Consider the following 12,056-nt stretch of genomic DNA (forward strand, 5'->3'; position numbering starts at 1 on the left):
TGTACAGGTATATTAAATATTAAATAAAAATTGTTTTTTGTGAAACTCTGTATTGTCTGTTAAGCCAGTATAATAAGTCCTGATAATAGTGAATGCATGTTTATAGACGAAAATTTATAATTTAGTAAGAAAAGAACATTGAGGCATTTAAATTAATTATACTAAATAGCTCTCTAGAGTGGTGGTGCACAAGCTGCAATCCCCAGAGGGGTTGTGAGAATGTTTTTCAGGTTCACCAAATTCAAAGAAATTTATTTGACAATAAAAAATATAAGGCTTTTCTTCAACATGTATCAGGTACCAGTAAAATAGTGAAATAAAATTATATTATTTATAAAAATAGAACTATTTTTTTTTACAAAAAAAATTGTCTGTATTAATCATAATACCTATACTTCAGCAATGGGCAGGTGAACAGATAGTGATACTGATAATGCTGCAGCTTTTCAAAATTAGTTGCCATTAAAACAAAATATAGATCTTCACTAAATCCAGAGGATGACTTATGGCTTGCGATTTCCAATACAGATATGAACATAGAAGCAATCCCAAGCTCTTTGCAAGTACATACCTCACATTGAATTCTTATGATGTAAAGTTTTTTTAAAAGTATTTTTTGTTAAATAAATATTTATACTCATATGCATAAATAAAACTATTCATGAAATTGTGTGTTTTATTCAGACCTCTAATAAGGCAGAAACATAAGTGCAAATCCCAGAAAGAATTTCACTTTAACTACGTTGATGATTAAAAAAATATCTACTGTCTATCCAGGGTTCGTAACAAAATTTTACACAAAACCAGAGGGTCAGAAATGAAAATAATTTGTGCACCACTGCTCTAGAGAACAATGAATAGAGGTACTTTAATTATGACCACATGGTAATTTGTCTATTTAATCATAGAGAATTTAATATCATAGAAACAATATATCAAATAATTTTATTATTAGTAATCAAAAGTTTAAAAATTTAAGTAGAATTTTAAAAATTATCATAATTAGTGATGTAACGAATATTTGGTTACTATTCAGTATTCAGCCTATTCGGCTGAATAATGAATACCTAAAAACAGGAGTAAGAAATAACAAAACACAGTAAATTAATCATTTTGGTAACTTTTATCAATGCTGAACATACATTTCAAGTTCGAGAAAGTGCAATTTTTTGATTATTTATGCAAAAGATCAAAGGAAAAGTAATATAACTAAGTTATTTTTTAAGAGATCAAAAAAGGGTAACAAATTAAATGAAAACTATCTATTTATTATGTAGTTTAGTCATCTATATACTTGAATATAAAAGAACAAGTCCTGATAGGATAATTAACACAGAGCCAAAACTACTGGTGCTAGAATCTTAAAAATTTGAGGGTGTGTTCTTTTTGTAAAGTTTAGGCATACTAAGAAAAGATTTTATGAAATTAAACCCTAAAAGAGTGAAAAAGGGTAAAAAATTTGTATGAAAATTTTTACTGTGTGAGCACATAAGATTGAAACTTAGGTCATAAAATGTGAAAAAAAAAAAATAATAATTAATGATCTGTAATCTTATGAAATCATCCTTTATTATAAACTTGAAAATTAAATTAACTTTTTTGTTTCATTGTACAAAATTATTTATTATAACTGAAGTCAATAAGTGGTAGGTTATGGTGCAGAAAAATCAACTTTTACGCATTTTTGGGAAGAAGTCTGTTCCTCTTTTCTTCGTATACGTTTCCTGCTTCACTAAAAAGCCTCTCTGAATACACGCTGGTTGCAGGAGCTGATAAGTACTTAGCAGCCAGTTTGACTAAACATTGGGAAAATTTAGATTTATGTGTAGCCCACCAGGCAAATGGACTGTCATTTCTCTTTAAAGTTTTCATGCTCAAGTACTTATCAAGGTCACCTGCTATGATGTTCTTTGAAGTAAAAGCTATTCCGACTCCGCTGGCATCATCGGTGAAGTTCTCAGCAACTACTTCATCATAGCACTCCCAGAAAGATATGTGAATGATTTGTCCAGGCTCATTGGTTCTTTTACGTTTAGACTACACAGGAGAAGAACGCACGCTTTCATCGCTGCTGGTATCATAGTCTGAAACTAAATCTTCAACCAGAATGTACTGCCGGGCTCTTTCTTTTTGCAGTTGGTTCGTGAAGAAATTCGTCTTAAACCTTGGATCTAACAAAGCTGATATCAGGTAGCTTTTATTATCGTCAATCTGTGAAAAATGTTGTTTTATCCCTTGTTGCATGGTGATCACCATAAATTTTAATTTAGGTACTAGGTCAGAAGACACGGCCTTGTTGCAGTAGTGGTTAAGAGTAACAACATGGGGAATAATTTCAGATAAGCATGAGTAGTTTGAGCTAGTAATTTTTGTTATCTTTTCAAATGGCTTTAATAATTTCAGTAATTGGTCTACAATCTCCCACTGCTCTGCAGTCAGATTAGATATGTTTGCTGTATCAGTTAGATAGAGGGAAATAGCTTGTTTTTGTTCAACAAGCCTTTCTAACATATAAAAGGTAGAATTCCACCATGTTGTTATATCTTGCACTAAATTATGCTTGGTAATTCTCAGCTCTACCTGGATTTTTTTCAGTTTTTCTTGTGCAGTACTTTAATGATTAAAGTGGGTTACTATTTTTCATCCCACAGCAATAGTTTCTCTGATCTCAAATTGAATTTTGAGAGAGTCTTTGATTACTAACTGTAGTGTATGTATGAAGCAACATGAAGAATTCATTTTAGCCTCACTGACAGCCTTAACAATATTGTGCCCATTGTCATGAACAATGACGTGAATTTTTGATAAAGGGCATTCCCACCGGCTCAGTATTTCTTGCAGAGCATTTGCTATATTTCGTGCAGTATGTTGCCCTTCAAAGTGTTTTACATTTAAGTGCAGCACATGTCAAGTTAAAATCACTATCAAGCCAGTGTGCAGTGAAACTGAGGAAACTGACAGAGTTTTGCAAGCACGTCCACAAGTCGGTAGTGACTGATATATAATCTGTGTCTTCAAGCTTTTTTTTTAATCTTTGTTACTACTTTTCCATAAAGTTCCAGAATTATTTTCTCTGAAAAGTACAGTCTACTCGGTATGGCATATCTCGGCAGGATCTCATTTAACAATCTTTTCAAACCAGATCTTTCAACTATGTTCACTGGTTCATTATCAATCGCTATCATTTCGGCAATCAGATAATGGTATTTCACAGCCTGAGTGTTATTTATATCCCATTTTTTGTTTTTTCTTGGCAGTCGTAAAGGGTTAATTGCTTTGTGGACTTACTTGAACAGGAAACGACATCATCCGCTGTATTTTCTTCCATTGAGATAGATTTATGTATTTTCTAATACTCCTTCTTGTGCTTGTTCTTTAAATGATTTATCAAACCTGATGTCAAAGCTTTTTTCCCCCGTACCTCCACGAGAAATTTTTGTATCATATACTTTGCACTGCACATTACGCGAATCTTCGTCAGTTTCTTCAAAGTAAACCCAAACTGAAGACCTTTTTTACTCATCGTACTGTTCCAAAGTCACAAACCTCTTAAAAAGATTGATTGCAAATAAAATAACTTAACTTACATCTAAATACCAACAACTGCCGAATCATATCGGGCTATTTATGGCTATTACATAAATTATAAACCAATTTGGCACTAGAGACAGACATTAGGTACCATCTCATTAACTTTAATAATTATAATTTAATTACTTAATTTAAATAATTTAGACCTACTGGAAGAAAACATCGACCCAGAGCGGGACACAAACCTGCAACTCCTGCTTACCGTGCAGATGCATTTCCAGTAGGTCTAAATTATTTAAATTAATTAATTAAATTATAATTAATTAAATTAATTACAGCATTTAGCTTTCTGAAGTCTACAAGAACAATTATTTTGCATTGACAGCCGCGAATTTCGCACCAATAAGTTGCCTCGACTTGTTCGATTATGTTATCAACTCAATTTCATATTTATGGTTGCGGCTGATGTTTTCAACGCAAAAACATGTACGTCGAACGTTCAGCACCACCTTACTGTAAGCCTAGACGTTTGACAATGGTGTTTGGAATGTCAGTGGAATCATGCTCGACATTCCAAATGCCATTGTCAAACTTCTAGGCTTACAGGAAGGCGGTGCTGAACGTCCGACGTACATGTTTTCGCATTGAAAACTTCAGCTGCAACCTCTCTATTTATAGGTGTAGGTCATTTCATTGTTATCCACATTTGATATCATCACTTATAACATACTGCCATGACGCTCGTGTCTGTCCGCTACAACTGTCAAGAATTAACACGATTGGAGAAGTGTAGTGACAGCGGGCCAATAGAGAGCAGGGTGCGCGATCCTTGCCATAATGCGGCTTGCACGCCAATTTTCGCACGTATGTTAATCAAGCTGAATATTTGGCTATTTGGCCACACTCCTGGCTGAATATACTATTCGTTGCATCACTAATCATAATTCATTATACACTCATTATACATACCAAAGATTTTTTTCAATTGAGCATCACAAATGATGAATTGTTTATTGTTGGGATCCTATAAATAAAAATAAATAAAAGTGTTAATTTAATGGATTAAATACATTTAATTGAACAATAATTTTAAATATGTTTGATAAATAATAATTGTAGATTTACAGTATTTTATTCAGTTTAAAAAAGTGTCTTGATATACACTAAAAACTGTGTAAACTGGAATTGCATAATACTGAATATTTTTCTCTGATTTGGCAAATTTCAGGTTTCAGTATTTTCCCCTTTCTTTTAAATCTATAAATAATACCAGATTAAAAAAAATAACAGTGTGACATTTTAGTAAAATCACTATATGTAAACATTTTTATTACTAGGCTTAATCCAAATTAATCCAAAGTGATTCCAACTAAACATGGGGCATATTCAGATACAAAAATTTAAAACAATTCAATTGCAAAAAATTCTTGTTCCAAGAGCTTATGCTAGGCATTCAAATACTTCTTGAATACAGTCATTTATTAGCTCACATGACAGTGAACAAGCCAATTTGAGTTCCAAAAACTGTCGTCTTGCTCTACCATAAAAAAAAATCTAATTATATTACAGTAATATAAAGACCAAGTTATTTTGTGATCTTGAAGAATTTTAATGCTCTGATTGCTTACTTTGATTTCTGTAATTATCAATTAACAAATTGATACACGGTAACAAATACTTGGTACTAGTTGATTACTAACTACATTGTACAATGCAAATTTACATACTGAACTACCTAATTCTTTTTGTTTTTACAAATTACATTTGTAGCTTGTCTTGAGAACTCTATTCCCAGAAACTTGCTTGATTCTTGATGTTCTTAATTCTGCCCCTGGTTAATTCCAACAGAAACAGATCACATGTCCTCTTGTTGTGTGACCTTCATTTCTTTGACAAGATTCAAAATCATTTTTGGAATGAAGTTTGTCATGCTCTGCAATGAGTTATACCTGAGATGATTTTACTTATGTCTTCAAGTGGAATTTTAATTTTTCACTATATCCCAGTTTCCAACTTACAGTAGAATTTAACCTAGAAAACACCTTTTTTAAAAGAATTTTTTTCCATTTAGGCAGGTTTCTTCTATTCAGGTTCCATTTTGAACAGACTTTATTGTATTATATTTCATAACACTAAATTTATATATTTCAGAATTTAAATAAGATTAATATTGAGAAATAAACCTATCACAGATAATCATTTTTCTTTTCTTTCAAATTTCACATAGATTTCATATCAAATAATTCTTTGCTGGATAACTGTAAAATTGATATTCATAGAAAAAGTAAAAATTCAATTTCACAGAAAAACATCTAATTATTACAATCAAAAGAATTTGTTTTGGTCTATATAAGATTTATTACTATAATAAGCAACCCTAAGCTAATTTTAGAGATATTTGAGTTTAATATTCATTTTGGTACAACAATTTATATCAATATATAAAAATGAATATTCAAAATTATTACTTAACCCTTATCCAGATAAGGTGAGTCTGTTGAACTNATGATACACAGAAAGTAAGATGCCATTGTGAGACCTATATACAAGTAGATCTACAAAAGAGGTTTTTTGCATCTTTCTTCTCCTCCATAATAAAGCAAATAGTCAGGAAAATAGCTGACAGTAATCATATAAATGCCAGTAACTCCATATCTGTGTCTTCCCATTAAAGTAGAATGTCATCAACATACCTCAAATATAGGAGGGAGAATAATGTATGGTAAGTGGGAATCTAAAAACTAAATTCTATGGCTCATGACTAATTATGCCAAGATGGCCAATAGGGATGAGCACATAGGTACTCCGTGCTTTTGCAAGTAAATATTACTGTTGAAATAGGAATAGTTGTTCTCAGTAATTAGTAAAAGTGCCTCTCTCAACACCAGTATTTGTGGAATGGAACAACCATTTTCAATTAGTAATGTATTTGCAAGCATGACTGCCTCAAAATGGGGCACAGATGGGTATAAAGAAACCATATCTATTTTCAATAAATGATATGAATTTGGAGGTATGGCCTCAACACTACTAATTATGAGGACTTTGCTTCCAGAGTAGAAGATAAAACCAGGTTAGAATTAGGCACAAGAGCAGCAATTTCCCTACTAAGTACTTTTTCTAGGAATTATGTTGGATGGGAACACTTATTCACTAAGAGACAGTGGCCAGGTAAACTTATGCATTTTTACCTCAAAGAATAGTCTAGTACATGCAACATTGGCTGGTGGTTCTAGAGATCCAGATAATGCTGATGTTACATCTGGCAAAGTGACAAGTTTTCACTTTTCTCAGCACTGAAGGGATTGGATTTTCTCTCATTAACACAAATTCTGATTATAGGAGGAAATCATTGTGCAGAAAAAGTCATCATTTCTGCACAGAACAAACCACTTATCTTTGTCAAAACAAAGTCTTAAATTCAGCATTTAAGAACTGTCTGATAACTCTCTCTTTTTTCTGGATGGAGTAACAGTTTGTAGAGACACTGTGCATCAGATATCTTTGCAAAAACAGATACTTCCAGGTGAGAGTGCAAGTCCTGTTGACAGTTTTTAATTGCCACAATAGTAGGTGGTATTAATGTAGAAAGATCTTTTTTAGGCCACACTGTAGTAAGTAATGCACTGTTTCTAGAATCACTTCTTCCAAGTAATTATAGTATGGAACACCGCCCAGAGATTGATGTAGCATGTAGCAAGTGTACAATAGAGTTAGCTAAAAATGCAATAGAAAGTAACTTTGAACCAATTTGGTCACAAGTTTCCCTTCTAAAATGCTGTGAGGATTGAAAAACATTATTTATATGGGAACCACTTTACATCTCATTGTTGTCACCTGGAGTTGTGGACAGCATTGTTTAGCCTTTTAAAGTTCTAAATCACATGGTTTCTGATAAAACACCTAACGATAGTAGCGCCACTATATGTTTATGTGTTTATTTATTGACTTTTTAATTCATTATTTATGTTTATTTTAATCCATTTATTCTTGTTGTCTTATTTTACATTTCATTGTATTTTGTATTAATGTATAATTTTTGTAAACTGTACATGTATAATTTAAATAATAACTCCATGCATGTGAGGGACAAACAATTTTGAAAAAACGTTAGTTGATGTTCAGATTCTTTTTCTAGAATTCAAATGTCTTGTTATAATGATTCTGCCCGAAGAGGGCAGTTTTAGACTGTTAAAAGTACTTGCAAAATAAATAATTTTTTTTTGTAATGCTGAAAGACAGTGATATATGTGTTTCATTTTATATTAATATTTGGCATATGTAACTATTTAAAGCTTTTTTAATATAGTATCTGTGATACAGAATATCCATTCTCAATCAGTAAGATGTTCACAAGCATGACTACTTCAAAATGAGGCAGATGGATATAACTAGGCCATATCTATTTTGAAAAATGTACTAAACATTTTTAACATTGATAGACAGCTATGTCTTTTATTATTATTTGGCATCTATTGCTGTTTATATTTTATTACTTTCATAGTGTAATACAGGCTTGGATGTGACCTGAGTTAACAATATCTGCATTCATTAGTTAGATAGAGGTTCATATTAAAAAAAATCTGCCACAGCCTTCCTTGACCACTAGTGGCATGGCAAGCAAAGTAAGACTACTACATTACAAATTCAGTATCACACTCCTACACAATGGACAATGCAATTAACCCACTGAAAGTGTTTTAGCAGCAATCCAGCTACTAACCACCAAGGATGGTACCACTACAAACAGATGAAGTGGACTAAAGACAAACAAATTCATTATCTATGTACAGCTGATTCCGCTTAATTGGGACACATTGGGACTAATCCATTTTGGCCCAATTAAACGAACTAATAATAAGTTGTACAATAAAATATGTAATACGTAGGTAAATAAATAAGTAGGTAATAAATAATAATTAGGTACCTATTTTAATGCTTTATTAAATCAAAATACAGAAAATATTTGTTCTGTAAATTTGCCAGACTCATGACGATAGATAACTGATTCAAATCATGCTAGTGTTGCCAAATATTAGTAGTGATGTACACAAGGGTTAACCGTTTGATCTATTCCCGATTGAATGATCTTTCCTTTCTCCCTTTTTAGTTAGAACATGTTTGGGTTTACCCAAAAGCCATCTTACAGCTTTTCTTTGAGTGCAGTTTCCTTTACTTAGAGATGGGCCACTTTGATGGGTGCATCCGTAGAATTTGCCAGCTCCGGACGCTGGTCCCAATAATCAGATGGCTGCTGTCTCAGTCTAGATGTAATCATGCACATAACACCTTTCAAGTAAACGCTAGCTGTCTTCCAACTTGGTCAAGAGGCCTAAAAAATTGTCCAGGGATCTTTGTCCTTTCACTTTTAAAGGAGATCGTTCAATCCAATCCGGAGCAAGGTCAGTAGCTCGCATTCAGGTCCTCTTCAGATGGGATACTGATGTAATACATCCTGCTATGCTGACCCCCTCTGAAAAAACTGACCTCCCAAGCAAAAGACAGACAAAATTGCTTTGTCTTCACCAACCGTTACACCTATATGACATTAGAGTATGTAGTATTGATATATTTTTGGAAGATCCCTAAAATATATCAAAAATTGCTAAATTCTTTTCCTGTTACTGTCCCAATTAAGCAAAAAGTTGTTCCAATTAAGTGTTTAAATTATGTATTAATTTATTAGTTTGGTTTCTGTTCTTTGAGATTTAGCCCAATAAAACGGAATCGACTGTATAACAAAACATACATCATTAGCACTGGAAACATGTAATATCTTCAGACCACTTTGATGCATTCCAATTCAAAACATATTGTAAATCTGAAGTTGGAATCAAGTGGATTCTAAAAACATTTATGAATTGCTACACTTTACATGTTTTGCAGGAAGCTGAAGAGGTTTAATGATCTGAAGATATTATCTTTATATATTACACCATCAAAAACTGAAAACAGAGATGACAGCATACAGTTGATACTGATGTAATATGACAAATTCACATAAAAATATCTACATCTTATTGTAAAAGAGCAAAGGGTTTTTGACCAGAAAAAAAAATTATACACAATAATCTTATTCCACAAACAGCAAGTTTTAGAACACATACACCAACACAAACACTAGATTATACTGAAGATCAGATGCTCATTGATACACCTCAAGTCTCACAAAAAACACACAAATAAAACCTGCCAATGAAAACAATTACAGACAATGACAAAATTAACTAACCTACTCTCATACATATTCCAAGAAACACTCATTAAACATGAGTAATTATAATTAAATTTTTAATAGACTCCCTCGGCAACGAATAAAGTATTGGTTATTTGATTTATTAACTTGCTGCGTACGTTTCTGTTCTCTGTTCAAAATTAAAGTACCTTATTCAATGCTGTCTAGAAAGATATTTAGTAGTCCAAACACAATTAAATTTGGTATAGTGACACTTCAGATCATGAAGACATTTCCATAAAATAATTTTATAAATAAGATCATGAAGACATTTCCACAAAACCACTATGGTACTTTTGGGGGTTTGAATCTTAATCTCTGATTTTTCATTGTGGGGACACTTAAAAAGTGCAGTTTATCAAGGACCTCTCTGTATCGCATAATTGTCTTGTGCAAATAAAATGTTTGCTGTTTGCAGTGTCAAAAATGCCATAGTGGTAAGTTTTAATACTAATATTTTTTTATGGTAATGTCTTTCACATGTCCTGGAATGTCACCAAATTCAGTTATATTTGGACTACTAAATAGCTAAATTATAAATTTTCATCTATAAACATGCATTCACTATTATCAGGACTTATTATACTGGCTTAACAGACAATACAGAGTTTCACAAAAAACAATTTTTTTTTAATATTTAATATACCTATACAGGTATATTAAATATTATTATATATCCGGGGTGGCCAAGCTCCTTGATAGTCCGAGCCATTTTTCAAAATTTGAAATTTTTTGCGAGCCGCAATTAAATACGTATTAAAAAGGTATGCAAAAAATTCCAGATTACAAATTATATCCGTAGCAAGAGTGATACAAATTTTTTCCTCCAGAGCACAATGTCAACTGTCTATTGCAATGACAGTTTACAAATTCAAAATTGGTATGGAGTCGGTCAATAACGGACGATTACGTCACTGTTTATGTTCGTTCGCGCAGTTTTCGATGAGTCATATCATTCTTAACTTGGACGGAAATGAAATTTGTTACAACGTTGCACTTACAAGTTAGTCTTTCATAATTGTTGTTAGTAATTTAAAAGACATTTTGAAACACATACGGAACGATAATAATTTTTAAAAAATATAATAACACAAAAATGAAAAGAAAACTCGGGTACATTTATCAAGAGCCACAAATAATCCTTCAAAGAGCCGCATGTGGCTCGCAAGCCACAGGTTGGCCACCCCTGTATTATAGGGATCTTCTGAAAATATGTCAACACTATGGACACTAATGTTGTGTAAGCCTAATGGTTGAGACAAAGCAATTTTGTCCTTTGCTTGGGCAATTTAGTTTTTCTGGAGAGGGTCAGCATAGAGGGACGTATCACACTGAGATCCTGTCTGAGGCATACCTGAATGTAAGCTACTGACTCTTATACGAATTGGAGTGGGCAATCCTCTTAAAAGCAAAGGGTCAAAGACCCCAAGACAGTTTTTTGAGATCTCTCAACCAAGTTGGAAGAGAGCTAGAGTTTCCTTAGAAGTGTTGTATGCACAATTACATCTAGACTCAGACAGCAGACATCTGATCGTTGGGACTATCATCCGGTGCTGCCGGATTCTATGGACACTCCTGTCGAAATGACCCATCTCCAAGTAAAGGAAACTGTGCTCAAAGAAAGGCTGTAAGGTGACTTTTGGATGAACCCAGGCAAGTTCTAACTAAAAAGGGAGAAAGGAAGATCATTCAATCAGGAACAGATTGATGGTTAACCCTTGTGTACATCACTACTATTATCTGGCAACACAAATCAGTTATCTATCATCATGAGTCTGGCAAATTTATACTACAAATATTTTCTGTATTTTGGTTTAATAAAGAATTAAAATAAGTACCTAATTATTTTTACCTACTTATTTTAGAATTTTATTATTAGTTCGTTTACTTGGGGCAGCACTTAATTAGGTCAAAATGGATTAGTCCCAACATGTCCCTATTAAGTAGAATCAACTGTATTGATTATATTAAATTACCAATTATTGGTTTAAAAAATTTGAAAAATGTTATGTACAGTGGAACCTTGCTTAACGAGAAAAGCAAATTGTGAAAAAATAACTTGCTTAATGAGCAACATTTTACAAAATGAATGACGAGGAGAAGGGAAGTCCTGGATTGTGCACATGCTCCATCAGTCTGTGTTTAGCACTTGTTCCTCTAGCATCTTAGGGCACATACTATGTGGCAGTATCCAGCAACTGTGAGCGTGAACATGCTTCCAAGCAGAGCAAACAAACTGGTTCAAGCAAATATGCATGTCCAGAGTAACTGCATTTAGCATACAGTGACC

General features: G+C 32.8%; 1 protein-coding gene across 2 annotated transcripts in view; it reads right to left on the reverse strand.

The window, feature by feature from the left end:
- The window catches only part of LOC111619656 (upstream activation factor subunit spp27-like), a 125,692-nt gene that overhangs the window by 21,739 nt on the left and 91,897 nt on the right, over positions 1–12,056 (reverse strand). For both annotated transcript variants that reach the window (XM_023361421.1, XM_023361420.1), the window contains exon 10: positions 4,501–4,555. In XM_023361421.1, coding sequence (XP_023217189.1) covers positions 4,501–4,555 — 55 coding nt within the window. The remainder of the gene's footprint in view (positions 1–4,500; positions 4,556–12,056) is intronic.

Source organism: Centruroides sculpturatus, unplaced genomic scaffold (genome assembly GCF_000671375.1).
Source record: "Centruroides sculpturatus isolate CEXI.00-Female unplaced genomic scaffold, Cexi_2.0 scaffold25, whole genome shotgun sequence".
NCBI classification, from domain to species: domain Eukaryota; kingdom Metazoa; phylum Arthropoda; class Arachnida; order Scorpiones; family Buthidae; genus Centruroides; species Centruroides sculpturatus.